Here is a 17,942-nt window from a genome sequence, read left to right on the forward strand (position 1 = left end):
TATGATGCCAAACAGTGTTGAAAAACAATCAGAACTCAGTATACAGCATCTCCTGAGTGTTTATCTATTTTTAAATGTCAAACATTAGTAGCCAGTTACCCAGTTCATAAACCCAATGTTTCAGCAAAGGGTCTTAGTCATGGGACACTGTCAATCACATTGGCACATGCTATAGGGTAGCATCACATATAGTGAATGTAGAGTATAGTAAATGTACTGCTACAAAGGGAGAGAAAGGAACATGCTACGGGCAATATGCTGTACGTGGCAACATGTGTTGCAATATGTCCTGGGCAGTGGTGTAAAGTACTTAAGTAAAAATACTTGAAAGTACTACTTAAGTCGTTCTTTGGGGTATCTGTCCTTTACTTTACTATTGATATTTTAATGACACCCAAAAGTACTTGTTACATTTCGAAAGCTTGCAGGACAGGACAATTGTCAAATTCACACACTTATCAAGAGAACATCCCTGGTCATTCCTACTGCCTCTGATCTGGCGGACTCACTAAACATAAATGCTTTGTTTGTAAATTATGTCTACGGAAAATGCATCTATTATAATATATGTACATACACTGAGTGTACAAAACATTAAGAACACCTTCCTAATATTGAGTTGCATCCCCCCTTTTGCCATCAGAACAGCCTCAATTCGTCGGGGCATGGACTCTACAAGGTGTCGAAAGCGTTCCACAGGGATGCTGGCCCTTGTTGACTTCAATACTTCCCACAGTTGTGTCAAGTTGGCTGGATGTCCTTTGGATGGTGGACCACTCTCAATACACGGGAAACTGTTAAACGTGAAAAACCCAGCCTCAATTAGCCTCACACCTAATACCATACCCTGTTCAAAGGCACTTCAATATTTTATCTTGCCCATTCATCCTCTGAATGGCACACATGCACAATCCATGTCTCAATTGTCTCAAGGCTTAAAAATACTCAATATTAGGAATGTTTTATATACAATGTATATGAGTAATACATTTATTTAGATATATTTCTTTCAAATATTAGTACATACAATATATTACAGTATGGGACAGGAGGTCAAACACAACTCAACAGCACAACTCAAACTGCAAATATATACTTGCCACATTACAGGATCTGATTCTAATTTCTATTGATTGTATGCAGTTCGTTTGCTGTCTCATTAAGGTCAACATGGCTGAAATGTTAATGCTTTGGAAAAGCGAGACCTGTGCCTTTCCCCTTCATGATAACACAACAGGGAAAGTAGCACACTCTAAACTCTATTATGCCAGTCATAAAATCATAACACCAAGACAAGGTCTCTTGGTCCTCATTGGATCTATGATTTAATTACTTCTGGAAAGATACAGGTAGATAGGTCTACAGGTTAACTTACGCTCAGCAAATCTGTCCCTCAGTAACAGTAGTTCAGTTAAGTGGCAGCAAGGTGCCAAAATTGCCTGAGAAGAGTCTCACTGGTATTCAAATAAAATAAAATAAAATTTTACTGGCCACATGCGCCGAATACAACAGGTGTAGACATTACCGTGAAATGCTTACTTACAGCCCTTAACCAACAATGCATTTATTTTTTAATAAAAAAGTAAAATAAAACAACAAGAACTAAAAAGTGTTGAGAAAAAAAGAGCAGAAGTAAAATAAAATAACAGAAGGGAGGCTATATATACAGGGGGGTACCGGTGCAGAGTCAATGTGCGGGGGCACCGGCTAGTTGAGGTAGTTGAGGTAATATGTACATGTGGGTAGAGTTAAAGTGACTATGCATAAATAATTAACAAAGTAGCAGCAGCGTAAAAAGATGGGGTGTGGGGGGACAGTGCAAATAGTCCGGGTAGCCATGATTAGCTGTTCAGGAGTCTTATGGCTTGGGGGTAGAAGCTGTTGAGAAGTATTTTGGACCTAGACTTGGCACTCCGGAACCGCTTGCCGTGCGGTAGCAGAGAGAACAGTCTATGACTAGGGTGGCTGGAGTATTTGACAATTTTGAGGGCCTTCCTCTGACACCGCCTGGTATAGAGGTCCTGAATGGCAGGAAAGTTGGCTCCAGTGATGTACTGGGCCGTACGCACTACCCTCTGTAGTGCCTTGCGGTCGGAGGCCGAGCAGTTGCCATACCAGGCGGTGATGTAACCAGTCAGGATGCGCTCCATGGTGCAGCTGTATAATTTTTTGAGGATCTGAGGACCCATGCCAAATCTTTTCAGTCTCCTGAGGGGGAATAGACTTTGTTGTGCCCTCTTCACGACTGTCTTGGTGTGTTTGGACCATGACAGTTCGTTGGTGATGTGGACACCAAGGAACTTGAAGCTCTCAACCTGTTCCGCTACAGCCCGTCGATGAGAATGGGGGCGTGCTCAGTCCTCTTTTTTTTCCTGTAGTCCACAATCATCTCCTTTGTCTTGGTCACGTTGAGGGAGAGGTTGTTATCCTGGCACCACACGGCCAGGTCTCTGACCTCCTCCCTATAGGCTGTCTCATCGTTGTCTGTGATCAGGCATACCACTGTTGTGCCGTCGGCAAACTTAATGATGGTGTTGGAGTCGTGCCTGGCCATGCAGTCATGGGTGAACAGGGAGTACAGGAGGGGACTGAGCACGCACCCCTGAGGGGCCCCCGTGTTGAGGATCAGCATGGCAGATGTGTTGTTACCCACCCTTACCACCTGGGGGTGGCCCGTCAGGAAGTCCAGGATCCAGTTGCAGAGGGAGGTGTTTAGTCCCAGGATCCTTAGCTTAGTAATGAGCTTTGAGGGCACTATGGTGTTGAATGCTGAGCTGTAGTCAATGAATAGCATTCTCACGTAGGTGTTCCTCTTGTCCAGGTGGGACAGGGCAGTGTGGAGTGCAATAGAGATTGCATCATCTGTGGATCTGTTGGGGCGGTATGCAAATTGGAGTGGGTCTAGGGTTTCTGGGATAATGGTGTTGATGTGAGCCATGACCAGCCTTTCAAATAACTTCATGGCTACAGACGTCAGTGCTACGGGTCGGTAGTCATTTAGGCAGGTTATCTTAGTGTCCTTGGGCATGGGGACTATGGTGGTCTGCTTGAAACATGTTGGTATTACAGACTCAGTCAGGGACATGTTGAAAATGTCAGTGAAGACACTTGCCAGTTGGTCAGCACATGCTCGGAGTACACGTCCTGGTAATCCGTCTGGCCCTGCGGCCTTGTGAATGTTGACCTGCTTAAAAGCCTTACTCACATTGGCTACGGAGAGCGTGATCACATAGTCATCCGGAACAGCTGGTGCTCTCATGCATGCTTCAGTATTGCTTGCCTCGAAGCGAGCATAGAAGTGGTTTAGCTCGTCTGGAAGTCTTGTGTCACTGGGCAGCTCGCAGCTGTGCTTCCCTTTGTAGTCTGTAATAGTTTTCAAGCCCTGCCACATCCGACGAGCGTCAGAGCTGGTGTAGTACGATGCAATCTTAGTCCTGTATTGACTCTTTGCCTGTTTGATGGTTCGTCAGAGGTCATAGCGGGATTTCTTATAAGCGTCCGGGTTAGAGTCCCGCTCCTTGAAAGTGGCAGCTCTAACCTTTAGCTCAGTGTGGATGTTGCCTGTAATCCATGGCTTCTGGTTGGGGTATGTACGTACGGTCACTGTGGGGACGACGTCATCGATGCACTTATTGATGAAGCCAGTGACTGATGTGGTGTACTCCTCAATGCTATCTGAAGAATCCCGGAACATGTTCCAGTCGGTGGTAGCAAAACAGTCACTGGCTTCATCAATAAGTGCATCGATGACGTCGTCCCCACAGTGACCGTACGTACATACCCCAACCAGAAGCCGTAGAGAGAGAGAGAGAGAGAGAGAGAGAGAGAGAGAGAGAGAGAGAGAGAGAGAGAGAGAGAGAGAGAGAGAGAGAGAGAGAGAGAGAGAGAGACGCTTAACTGACTCAATCGCTCCTCTTCTCCCCGAGAAACAAATCTATTAAAAAAGAGTCACCGGTGACACTGTCAGTCCCCTCCATAGCGTTCCCTCTCTTTCAGCAGATTGGATCCTGAAATGGCCCGGGCTGTAACATTCTCACTGGCTTTATAGATTTCACAGTTAAACCTCTGACATGATTGACAATGATCTGAAGGAGCAAGAGAAGAAGAAAGGATGGAGGGAGAGAGAAAGCGATATTCTAGACCAGATGGAGGGAAGTGAAGGCTAGATAGACAGAGAGATAGAAGGAGGCCTCCTGTAGCTCAGTTGGTAGAGCATGGCACTTGCACACCAGGGTTGTGGGTTTGATTCCCACGGGGGGCCAGTGTGAAAAATGTATGCACTCACTAAAAACTGTAAGTCGCTCTGGATAAGAGCGTCTGCTAAATGACTCAAATGAAAGGATGAGGAGAGGATTGAGATTCTAAACCAGAGAAAGTGAAAGAGAAAATATATATACAGAGAGGAAAGTTGGAGACCTTGAATAATATCTCCAATAGAATCAGAGTGTCTAACTAAAAAGCATTTTTTAAGTAAAAAAAAGAAAGAAATCCAGGGTATAAAAATTCTCATCTCAGAGGAGAGTTATAGATTGTCTGATAGTGTGCATGCGGAGGAATATATCATTTTATGCATCGTATCCCAAGGGGAACCACCCTCGAGCTTGCATACAAAATGCAGGCTCCGTGTAGTTCAGTTGGTAGAGCATGGCGCTTGCAACGCCAGGGTTGTGGGTTCGATTCCCACGGGGGGCCAGTATGAAAATGTATACACTCACTAAACTGTGGTCCTCTGTAGCTCAATTGGTAGAGCATGGCGCTTGTAACGCCAGGGTAGTGGGTTCGATCCCCGGGACCACCCATACGTAAAAATGTATGCACACGTGACTGTAAGTAGTTTTGGATAAAAGCGTGTGCTAAATGACATACTATTATTATTATTAATAACATCACCAATGCTTTTAGACACCCAAGGCATCTTCTATGGAGGTAATATGGAGCTAAATACTTTAAGTAGGTTTATCGAGTACACACTCACATACACACGCACACGCAGCAACACGTATACACACACGCACACACACATAGGGCTGTTGCGGTGACCATTTTACCGCCACACCGGCGGTCACGAGTCATGAAGGCAGTCAAATTCCATGTGACAGTTTAGTCACGGTAATTAGGCTTCTCCAAGCGCTGATGCTGCTAATGGTCATTAGTAGCCTACCAAACTTGCTAACTGCCTGGTACTCAGCACACTATTGTCCCTCTAATCACTCTGACATAAATGCAAATGTAATAGAAAATCTAATCAAACACTTAATGAGAGCCCATGAGCTCATGTTGCACAACATTTCTATAGGCTATGCAATTGCGGGTGAAAACAGAGTGATGGCCTCTACTAAAAAGAGAAGGATCCCATCAGCTTTCTATAGGCTAGGCCTACTATATTTATTTCTCAACTTTCCTAATATTAAGTACATTGTTTATCTTTACAACAGGAGTATAGCCTACCTGGCTGACATGACAATGAGCCACAGGAAAAGCGTCCTCCATTCGCTATTTAAGTGCATTGATGACATGTATTTTTTCCCGCTGCCCCTGTTTCGAGACAGGTGCATGATAATGGGCCATTCTAAATTTCCCACATATATTATTTAGTATATGTAAAGACAAGATTAAATCAAGAATAGTCTGATGGGTGACAATTTTAGCCTAACACTTGTGAATGATATATTATCACTTGTGAATGATGCCCAGCATAAGAAACTGCCTTTTTTTTGTGACTTTTTGGAATCATAGTCACACACCTCATGTAGCCTAGCCCATAGGCCTATATGTTTTGATAAGGTTTGTACCACAACTAAAGTGGCCAAATAACTTCTTAAAATGAAGCACATTAATCTGCTTTAAAAGGGGTGTAGAGCCTAACTGGCATACATAAGCAGCGCGTGAGTTTCAAGTTTTGGGAAGATCATTTTCACCATAAAAATGCACCTTTATAGTAAAAGCATTACATGCATAATCACATTTGCGGTCTTTTGATAATGGTGTTTTCCCACTAATGGAACATTCGCGCTTATAGCCTACTGCCATGTGTGCATTGCTGCGCTTATAATGTGAAGAAATAGCCTAATAGTTTATCAACACTTTAAGCTAAACGTTCTGATCTGCTGCGTCAGCCACATTGCGTAAAAAATGTTTTTTTGATGCTAGCGGTTGTATTAATTTGGGATCTGTCCCAGACTATGTTTGGAATATTTATTTATTGCACAGAATAGAATAGGTCGACTTTTGTACTATGGGGTATAGTAGATTGACATAGGCTAGTGCTTTTTCTGTTCGTTAGGCCTACTCATTTTGTTGGCTGACAAAAAGTAAATGTGGACAGTTCTTCTAATATCTTCAATATGCACCTCGGAATTGGATAAGGACGTGCGCAGTTGCATCCCCAATGTGTCTGTCTTCACTTGTAGCCTGTGAGAAGGACCCGATGACGTGATGGAGAGCCATGTGAGTGAGAGGCGCTTCGGATTGCGCAGCACTCAGGGATTGCGATTGCGCAGCACTCCAGGCCGCAAAAGGCATTGATTTTTTTTGGGTGAATTACTGCCACAAAGGGGATGCCGCTGTGAAATTCGAGGCATTATCAAGTGCTTGTCAAATTGTGAATGAGAGACTGATGAAATGTGTACAGCCTGCACAAAAAACTAAGCAGAGCTCATGCCTTTCAAGCAACTTTTTTCAAATCATCATTAGAGTCTCATCATGCAGCCTTACAATGTATTAAAAATCAAAACATATAGCCCAACGTTTGTAGAACAACTAAAGTTACATTAATAACTCTAAATTAAGCATATAGGAGTACCTATTTCTATGTTAACCGCTCAACACAGAATAGCCGCATGTGCACACTCCCTCAAATTGTTTGGAGAAAATATTTATATTTTATTCAGCTTTGTTCAATTCTATTCTTCATACTATTAAATAGTATAAAATAATGCCATGGAATTCTAAGCAAATCTTGTCTGATAAATTAACAGCCATTTGGCATGGCCACATCAGGACCTAACATAAGGACAACTCGGAGTATGCTATTCTTTTCTTCTGAAATAGACTACATTTTCTTCATATCATGCTTCTTTAGACCTGTCTAAAATAAATAAAGGATTTATTGTGAAGGTGTAGGCTATATTACATTGATTTATTATACTTTATTAAATGTAGATGTTCCAAAGGTCTGCATCAGTGGCTTGTAGGCTATGTGTGGAAGCCAGGAGATGCTAAATGTGTTTATGTTAATTAACGGTCAATTGCCGTAAGACCAACAGTTATTTGCTTGACAATAACCGGCTGACAAAATGTTGTGACCGCCACAGCCCTACACACACACAAACACACACACACAAATTCTAATAAGTGACCATAGATATGGAAGAATATGAATTGCCATAGCCTTTTCTTTGGCATACAGCAGCTGTCTGGGAAGTGACAGAGAGATAAGGGGGTGTTTTTAATTGATCAGGAAAAGTAGCCATGGCAGATCATGCAAACACACACCCACACGCGCGCACACACACACACACACACACACACACACACAGACAGATACACACACAGGCACACACACGCGCACGCACACTCACACACACAGGTTGAGCAGTGAACTGCTCTGACGCTGAAAATTAAAGCCCAGCCTGAAGTCAGAATGATTCATTGGCAAGATTGTGACAAAGATCTGTTCACCACAATTCATCTCGGTTTTAATGTGCACATACCCTACATACCAGTGGAAGCTGCTGATGGAAGAATGGCTAATAATCATGGCTGGAATGGAGTAAATGGAATGGTATCAAAAACATGTTTTTTATGTGTTTGATACCATTCCATTCACTCTATTCTATCCATTCCACTCCATTCCAGCCATTATTATGAGCCATGCTCCCCTCAGCAGCCTCCACTGCTACATACATTTAAAGGGACATTTTAAAGGTCCAGACATGTTTCGACTTTGAAATTAATTATATAAGCATTGATTCTTGAACAACTCCTGAATCCCAGATTGCCCCTTGAAGTAGTGGCAGACACATTGTTGCAGTGGTCGGTAAGAGACTTCTTAAAGGCAGAATCATCAATAAGAGAGTGAGAAGATGGTCTATGGTCTTTGACTATACTGGTCTGGACAGTGACAGTATGGTGCATCACAGGCTACATCCACAACCAGACAGAGAGCACATAAACCTGTAACACTGTAACACAGTAAAAAAGGCAGTCAAACTGTTATGATACTGTACTTATTTCTGGGAAAGCATGAGCACACCATATTTAAGGTCATTTCTTCCTTAGTGCACACTATATCTGAAGTGATTTTCGTTCCCCTAGTGTGCCTTATACTTTTAGATAACTTTTCCCTGAGGTCCGAGGTGGCAACACTACTTAAGCCATATGTCATAAGACCTAGATAATCAGTCATAAGGCTGACATAGTAGATGTAATTAAGAGTTATAACATGTCAGGTTATGACAAATTATAATATGACACTGTCATATTGCATGCAAGGTTCAAGTGTCAAGAGAAAGTGTGTAGCCTAATTGTCTGAATATTCAAATTATTTAATGGGTATGAGACAAGAACAAAAGCTAATCTTGTTATGATCGGACACCTGATATTAAAACCACCTGGCAGTATCCAGGTGTAGGCAATCATATAATTATTCCAGCTTTGTCATGGTTATTATGATAATACCACTGTAACTCAATATAGTGCATGAATTGCGCCCTCTAGAGCCCATAGTGGAACAGCACTGCACCTGCACTGCAGGGTATTACTGTATTATTTCTGGAAAAACACTTTCCAGTTCATAAGAGTTGCTGTTCACTTGGTGCTGGTCACAGATACTGAAGGAGTTAATTCAGGAGCAGAAGGCCTGAAGCTCTGTTCTTATTTCTCTCTCTCTCTCTCTCTCTCTCTCTCTCTCTCTCTCTCTCTCTCTCTCTCTCTCTCTTTCTCTCGCTCTCTCTCTCTCTCGCCACACCAATTCTCTCTCTCTCTCTCTCTCTCTCTCTCTCTCTCTCGCTCTCTCTCTCTCTCTCTCTCTCTCTCTCTCTCTCTCTCTCTCTCTCTCTCTCTCTCTCTCTCTCTCTCTCTCTCTCTCTCTCTCTCTCTCTCTCTCTCTCTCTCTCTCTCTCTCTCTCTCTCTCTCTCTCTCTCTCTCTTGCCACAACAATGTATCTGTGCTTTGGTGTAGAATCAATGTGTAGGCTAGATCCATGCAGCAGTATCATCAATTCACAACAAAATGTCTAGTTCTGTATGCTGTAACGTGATAAGTATTTTGTTGTATAGCAACAGTTTGTCAACAGTGTGTCAATATCTTTCCTTAAACAGTGTGTCAAATGTACAGCCATACAAAAACATAATATTTTTCATCCATTACTATTGGACCTCTGATTCCTAAGCATCTTCAGAGTTACTGTGCGTGCTCTTCCTAGTAACATTTGCATGTTGCCCACAACTAATGATTGTACGAACAACAGTTGGCAAATTAAGCCTACTATGTGTGCCATTGGATATGGATAAAACCGGTACAAAATCAGAGGAATTTTAGGTCATTTGATCACTCTATTGACATTTATTTTATATTCAGGGTAATCATGCATAATTGGTTCTGTTTTTGTCTATGGGTGTGCCTTCCTCTCTCTCTCCCTCTTTCCCTTAATCCCACCCTCCATCTTGCCATCTCTGTGTGTGTGTCTTACACTACTTCTCTTGCCTTGTTTTTTTCCTGTTTAAGAAAGCCTATTTTTACACCCTCCCTGAGGCCGTATTTAAACAGAGCAACTCTGCAAGTGAATGCCTGCACCTCTCGACCCGGTGCCAGGATAAAGTGACTAAGGTTAGTTGAAATCGGTGAGGGGGCACAATTTTGGGGGGTTCTTGCATTGGAATTATATTGAATTCTGCTTATATCACGCTATACCACAATAAACATAAAGTTCAAATGCAGAGACTCATGATTGAATATGCAGAGTATATTGATTGAGTGCTTCTGAAGTGACAGGTTGGCGTGAAATTTGTAGGTTAAAGCAAGGTCGTTTTGGTAATGAATATAGGCTACAAGATAGATAAGGTTGTTCACATATTACAAACAGCCTATGTGAATGCAGCCGTACACTCTGTCTGTGTGTAAAATAATGCAAACTAAATGATGAAAGTAATAGCCTAGTAATCATGCATGCAAACAGATCCACAGATGATGCAATCTCTATTGCACTCCACACTGCCCTTTCCCACCTGGACAAGAGGAACACCTACGTGAGAATGCTATTCATTGACTACAGCTCATCATTCAACACCATAGTGCCCTCTAAGCTCATCACTAAGCTAAGGATCCTGGGACTAAACACCTCCCTCTGCAACTGGATCCTGGACTTCCTGACGGGCCGCCCCCAGGTGGTAAGGGTAGGTAACAACACATCTGCCACACTGATCTTCAACACGGGGGCCCCTCAGGGGTGCGTGCTCAGTCCCCTCCTGTACTCTCTGTTCACCCATGACTGCATAGCCAGGCACGACTCCAACACCATCATTAAGTTTGCCGACGACACAACAGTGGTAGGCCTGATCACCGACAATGATGAGACAGCCTATAGGGAGGAGGTCAGAGACCTGGCCGTGTGGTGCCAGGACAACAACCTCTCCCTCAACGTGACCAAGACAAAGGAGATGATTGTGGACTACAGGAAAAAAAAAGAGGACTGAGCACGCCCCCCATTCTCATCGACGGGGCTGTAGTGGAACAGGTTGAGAGCTTCAAGTTCCTTGGTGTCCACATCACCAACGAACTATCATGGTCCAAACACACCAAGACAGTCATGAAGAGGGCACGACAAAGCCTATTCCCCCTCAGGAGACTGAAAAGATTTGGCATGGGTCCTCAGATCCTCAAAAAATTCTACAGCTGCACCATCGAGAGCATCCTGACTGGTTGTATCACTGCCTGGTATGGCAACTGCTTGGCCTCCGACCGCAAGGCACTATAGAGGGTAGTGCGTACGGCCCAGTACATCACTGGGGCCAAGCTTCCTGCCATTCAGCTCTTTTTTTCTCAACACTTTTTTTGTTGTTGTTTTATTTGTACTTTTTTTGTTAAAAATAAATGCACTGTTGGTTAAGGGCTGTAAGTAAGCATTTCACTGTAATGTCTGCACCTGTTGTATTCGGCGCATGTGACCAATAACATTTGATTTGATTTGATTTGAAATACTGGATTGCAGTTTGGCTTAGAATACTGACACAACTGCGAATGCGAACGAATGAATGCGTACAGAACAAAACACCATTACCAAGTAGGCCTAGTAAACAAAATATCAGATCGATAAAGGCATGACACAATTTATAATTAGGCTAGTTACATTAACAGTAAACAAACGCAGTAAACAAAAGGTGAATGGAGATCCAAATAACCAAAACATAGCCTACAGCCTACTACAGTGAGATGCAGCCATGCACATCTGTTTTGGCAAACAAATAAGCCACTTCAAACATGGAAAATCATGCCACTCATGAGTACAGCAACACATTGTGATATGGCACAATACACTTCTGTGGATCAAATTCGACCCACGTAATTAATTAAGCAATGCCAGCCTACCATAAACATGTTTCCAATACGTACAGTTCCATTTACAACCACGAAAACCATAATAGAATGCATCTATTTCTATGTTGAAAAATACTGATATCTAGCTATAAAGGGGCATCATTTGGGTTCTTGCATTGGAATTTAATTGAATTCTGCTTATATCACGCTATCCCACAATAAACATAAAAGTTCAAATACCAAGTGCTTTTGACCAAGAAGTGACAGGTTGGCGTGAAATCTACACTCTTCACCTCTGTCCTGCTGGCCTACTGTACTGTCCACCAGGTATTGCTGGAGCTTGTACTTACATAACGTCGTTGTTTGCTTGGAGCTGGTGGTGCGTCAGTGCCAGCTGGCACTGCACTGTGCCCAAATGGCTTCAAACTCGCTGTCGCACCTCAGCTTCTCCATGCACTCCAACGCACTGCAGACCACTTTGACTCCAGTGTAAAGATCCGTTGCTTTTGACTGGAGTACTTATTTTGGAGGACCGAGAAGACTGAGGATTCTGTGCATCATGGTGGCTGTAAACTTAAACTGCCTTCAGCAGCCCTGTAGCCTCAGCCTGGTCTCATAGACTAGACATAACGTAGTAAATTTAAATCCGGGACCCTGAAATTAGTATGATACACTACATAACCAAAAGTATGTGGACACCTGCTCATCGAACATCTCATTCCAAAATCATTGGCATTAATATGGAGTTGGTCCCCCATTTACTGCTATAACAGCCTCCACTCTTCTGGGAAGGCTTTTCACTAGATGTTGGGACTTGTTTCCATTCAGCCACAAGAGTATTAGTGAGGTCAGGCACTGATGTTGGGCGATTAATTCTGGCTCGCAGTCGACGTTCCAATTAATCCCAAAGGTGTTCGATGGGGTTGAGGTCAGGGCTCTCTGCAGGCCAGTCAAGTTCTTCCACACCAATCTCGACAAACAATTTCGCTTTGTGCACGGGGGCATTGTCATGCTGAAACAGGAAAGGGCCTTCCCTAAACTGTTGCCACAAAGTTGGAGGGACAGAATCGTCTAACATTGTCATTGTTTGCTGTAGCGTTAATATTTTCCTTCACTGGAACTAAGGGGCCTAGCCCCAGACCATTATTCCTCCTCCACCAAACTTTAGTTGGCACTATGCATTGGGGCAGGTAGCATTCTCCTGGCATCCGCCAAACCTAGATTCGTCCGTTGGACTGCCAGATGGTGAAGTGTAATACATCACTCCAGAGAACGCATTTCCATGCTCCAGAGTCCAATGGCAACGAGTTTTACACCACTCCAGCCGCCGCTTGGCATGTGCGGGTACTCGGCCATGGAAACCCATTTCATGAAGCTCCCGATGAACAGTTATTGTGCTGACATTGCTTTAAGAGGCAGTTTGGAACTCGGTAGTGAGTATTGCAACCGAGGACAGACAATTTTTAGGCGCTACGCGCTTCAAACCTCGGCGGTCCCATTCTGTGAGCTTGTGTGGCCTACCACTTCTCGGTTGAGCCGTTGTTGCTCCTAGATGTTTTCCCTTCACAAAAACAGCACGTACAGTTTACCAGGGCAGCTCTTAGCAGGGCAGACATTTGACAAACTGACTTGTTGGAAAGGTGGCATCCTATGACAGTGCCACGTTGAAAGTCACTGAGCTCTTCAGTAAGGCCATTCTACTGCCAATGTTTGTCTATGGAGATTACATGGCTGTGTGCTCAATTTTATAAACCTGTCAGCAACGGGTGTGGCTGAAATAGCCCAATCCACTAATTTGAAGGGGTGTTTACATTATTTTGTAAATATAGTTCTTGTTACGTTTGGTAAGGTTACATAAGACAGATGATTACTTAAGGCAAAAATTAAAGTAGGGTTGTTGGTCAGTCGGGCTGGATGGCTTGTTCGTATCTCATCACGGACGACTTTAGCACTTTAGCTAATTAGCAACTTTTCAACTACTTGCTACTTTTTAGCTACTTTGCAACTACTTAGCATGTTAGCTAATCCTTCCCCTAACCTTAACCATTTTAGCTAACCCTTCCCCTTACCCTAACCCTAACCCTTTAACCCAACTCCTACACTTAACCCTAACTTTAACCCTAACCCCTAATCTAGCTAATGTTAGCCAGCCAGCTAACGTCAGCCACCTAGCTAGAATTCGTAACATATCATAAGTATAGCAAATTCATCACATATTGTATATTGTGCAAATTCGTAAGATATTGTAAGTTTGCAAATACGTAACATATAATACCAATTGTAATTCGTAACATATAATACGAAATGGTTGATGGACATCCACAAATTAATACATACCATACAAAACGTAACACATCATACTAATTGGAGCGTCACGGATTTACGTACAGAATAATACGAAATGCTCTGAGACCAGGTTGGTGGACTAGAGTCTTACTTCTGTGTTGTACAAAGGCTTGCATTTGATGTCAGAGAGGAACTTCACAATACTGTCACAACTAACACTTTTTACAGCTAGCTAATAAGCTTACTAAACTCTGTAGTGGTGGGACTTGAGGCAGAGTTGAGTGAAGCAGCTTCAACGCTAAACTTGACCCCACCCTTTTCAATCAAAATCAAATGCTACAGACGGAGGCGTATCATGTTATTCACTTAGCCTACCACATATGAGAAGTGCTTTTTCAACTTTTTATGGAAACCCAAAGGAGTCATACCTAACCACCCCAGTGGCTTTCCATAGCCCCCCTACACACACCGCAGTTCGCTCTGTCCGTTGTGCTGACACAGCGCAACGGAGATATAGATTTTGCACCAACCTGTCACTCAATCATTTGAACTTTTGCTATTTTTATATAGGGACATCAAACTGAAGGGACACACGTTTTAACTGAGGGGGATAAGCCGCCCTTTCCCCCCTTGTGTAGCCAGGCCCACCTCTCCACCCCACAGCCTTGTGCATCATTGACGTTTTCTCACAAACCTTATGGAGTATCCCTACCTCATAGTATCTCTGACATTGCTTGAGACTAACCTGAATAACAATTAAAATAGCACTTCAAAACAAAGTGACATATATTATAATTGGCTATTCACCCATTATGACCATCGTTGACTGAACGGTAGACCACCTAGAATACTACAAGCATAATCGACCCTCTTCGGTCGAGTGGGTTTGGCTTGTAACTAAGTGAATTGAACAAGGCTATTGTGATTGTTGAACCGGGGACCATTCCGCATCACACCCTGTGCTCTCCTCAACACATTAGTCAGGGACAGGGCTGGTAGAGCATTGTGATATGGCACTCTCCTGTCCTGTCGTTTATATGGACTCTTATGATGGGGACACAATAGATTACAGACCTACCTATCCCCTCGTTCAACGCTCCTTTTTTTTCTCAAGAACTGGAAAGATCTGACATAAATCTTTGAAATTAGATGAATAAAATTTGCTCATGGGCAGTGCGAATTCTAAATCAATCTGTCTGTAATTGTACTGATTTGGGTAGGCCTATCATTGCTTGTGCGTAACAGGTGTCACCATGCATGCACCAGAAATATTGGCCTACATGTGTCACCATGCGCCAGGAATATAGGCCTATTATGATTACACAGCATCCCACTTTTCTGCAGATTGGGTCATCGATTAAAAAGTTTCTCCATGTGTCATCCAAGGACTACTAGCACATTTGTTCCCTGGCCAGAACTGTCTTACCGTCGGGGTTGGCGCAGATGAAAACCCGGACACTCCTGCCAGTGGGGACGTGGTGCTGCGGCAGGGCGAGGACATTGCCACTGATGGCCGCCCTGCGGAGCGCTGACTCCCGCGGACAGGGCTGCCTGCTCCCCACTCTCGAGGGCCACATGGGTGGCGACTTCCAGTGTAACTGCAACCAGGCACACACAGACAGGTCTTTAGTGCCGTCTAAAGGGGCTATCAGTGGCAACACACAGACAAGAACGCACACACTCGCATGCACACACAAAGGAAGTTAGGATGGATCTGCCAAGTCGTACAAAAAGGCAACCCCGAAATAGATCCATATAATAAGCCCATGCTTGCTTTTTCATTCAGTCATAGTGATTTTGCATAGTAAAACGCATGACTGTCACGTTGCATGCATGATTTCAATACATTTCCTTGGCTTTTATGGCTAAGCATGTTAATCATCATACCATTATGTGAAACAAGCAAACAAATGACAAGACAGAACAAAAAACAAACAATGGGCAAGCATCGGGCGCAATCCCACCCAGAGGAGATGCTTGCAGAGGGAGAGGGGGGAAACAGCCGTAAAATGTTGTTCAGTCTGGGAAAGATCTCAAGTCGCTGTTTTCCACGGACTTGATGTAGCCTGAGATCTTTGTTTCACAGACAGAGACTGCAAAACTGACAACAAAACACAGCGAAAAGTTGGGAAGTCCTAATGTCAAAATGTAAATCCTTTTTCGCATTTATCATGAAAATAAATACTAAATCACTGAATCACTGCGTTCAGTGGACATGACTGTTGCGGCTGAGGAGGCAGCGGATACACTCTACAACACTTCTCGATGCTCACATCTTTCATTCGGTTCATTTCGAAAATATCCAACCGTGGATCCTTGAGAATCAACAGAGATGGTAAAAACGCCCATGTAGAGTTTTCTTCACCGGGAGTCTGCCCCTGGATGAAACAGCAGCCGGTTGGCGAAGAGTGGCGCTCAGCATCTCATTGCGAGCCAGCACTGGTTTTCTGAGCTTTCTAATGGTCAGTTTGGGCTGGAGATTTCTCCAAATACCGTCTCTTTCTTTTTCTTTATCTCTCTCTCTCTCCCTCTCTTCCGGTTCCTTCAGCGGTCCTCACCGTTCACTATCCGGAAAGAATTATTAACATTTCTATGGACCGCGCGGTCAATGAGTGAGTGTGTGACAAGGGAGGTTCGCTCCTTTTTTTCTGTGATGGAGGAGCCAGGGGATGTGAACGTTTCACGGGAGGAGGGATTTGGTTGGAATTAATTATTTTATCGATAAATGTACCTCTCTTCTGCAGCCCCCTGTTATTCGCTCTGGAAGTTAAGTGCATTGGATTTCTACTAAACACAACCTAAATGATTACAGTCGTGTTCTGGGAGAAATGCTGAACCACCACATATCCTTAAATCCCAGAGTTTAAAGAAAAAAGTAACAATTTCCTTGAATTAATTACTATTAATTAGAACATAACACCTTTAAATATAACATCACACACTATTTGATCTTTATGAGTAATTGATAGGCACACATTTTACGCACACATATTTATGAAATTAATAAACTATGTAGACTAACCATGATATTTAGGAATACAGTTATTGCATTTATCACATCATTTAAAATCAATAATTCAACACACATATCATGTTTTCAGACTTAGGCCTGGAATCCAGGATCATCTGTGTGAGTTTATGCCAGTGTGTGTTTATTCCTCGGGCCCCACGCCTTGCGCCATTTGCGCCCGTTTAAGAGTCTATTGACACACCTGTGCTTCAATCTAAGTCACATAATACAAAAAGCCACTTAAAAATGTGTCAGTTTAAGCTAGAGATATCAGGTTTGTTGCATGGGCTGCGTCTCAATCCACTTATCCACTGATGTTGGCCTTCAGCATCTGCGGTGGAAGGTGGCCGAGCTACAGCAGTGTTTGTCAGACCATCAGACATACCGAAAATAGGAAAGGGGAGACTCTCACTAACACTGGTGTCATGGGACTCGTCTGAAGGTAACCCATACAAACAAATGAAAGTATATAAGTAGGTTTGTGCCAACAAAAATAAGAGGTTACATTTTTGTAAAAATAAATAAAAAAATATATACATTCGGAAAGTATTCAGACCCCTTGACTTTTTCTACATTTTTAAAAACGTTACAGCCTTATTCTAAAATTGATTAAATAAATAATGTTCCTTATCAATCTACACACAATACCCTATAATGACAAAGCGAAAACAGGTTTTTATTTACATAAGTATTCAGACCCTTTGCTATGAGACTCTAAATTAAGCTCAGGTGCATCCTGTTTCCACTGATCATCCTTGAGATGTTTCTATAACTTGATTGGAGTCCAACTGTGGTACATTCAATTGATTGAACATGATTTGGAAAGGCACACACCTGTCTATATAAGGTCCCACAATTGACAGTGCATGTCAGAGCAACAACCAAGCCATGAGGTCGAAGGAATGCTCTGAGACAGGATTGTGTCGAGGCACAGATCTGGGGAAGGGTGCCAAAACATTTCTGCAGCATTGAAGGTCCCCAAGAACACAGTGGCCTCCATCACTCTTAAATAGAAGAAGTTTGGAACCACCAAGACTCTTCCTAGAGCTGGCCGCCCGGCCAAACTGAGCAATCGGGGGAGAGGGGCCTTGGTCAGGGAGATGACCAAGA

General features: G+C 43.2%; 1 protein-coding gene across 1 annotated transcript in view; it reads right to left on the reverse strand.

The window, feature by feature from the left end:
- The window catches only part of LOC121554687 (NACHT and WD repeat domain-containing protein 2-like), an 82,179-nt gene extending 65,759 nt beyond the window's left edge, over nucleotides 1-16,420 (reverse strand). Inside the window, exons 1-2 of the mRNA XM_041868363.2 lie at nucleotides 15,787-16,420; nucleotides 15,249-15,420 (exon numbers count right to left, since the gene is read on the reverse strand). Coding sequence (XP_041724297.2) covers nucleotides 15,249-15,399 — 151 coding nt within the window. The 5' untranslated portion in view covers nucleotides 15,400-15,420; nucleotides 15,787-16,420. The remainder of the gene's footprint in view (nucleotides 1-15,248; nucleotides 15,421-15,786) is intronic.
- Nucleotides 16,421-17,942: the final 1,522 nt, after the last annotated feature.

This window comes from Coregonus clupeaformis, unplaced genomic scaffold, assembly GCF_020615455.1.
Source record: "Coregonus clupeaformis isolate EN_2021a unplaced genomic scaffold, ASM2061545v1 scaf0023, whole genome shotgun sequence".
NCBI classification, from domain to species: domain Eukaryota; kingdom Metazoa; phylum Chordata; class Actinopteri; order Salmoniformes; family Salmonidae; genus Coregonus; species Coregonus clupeaformis.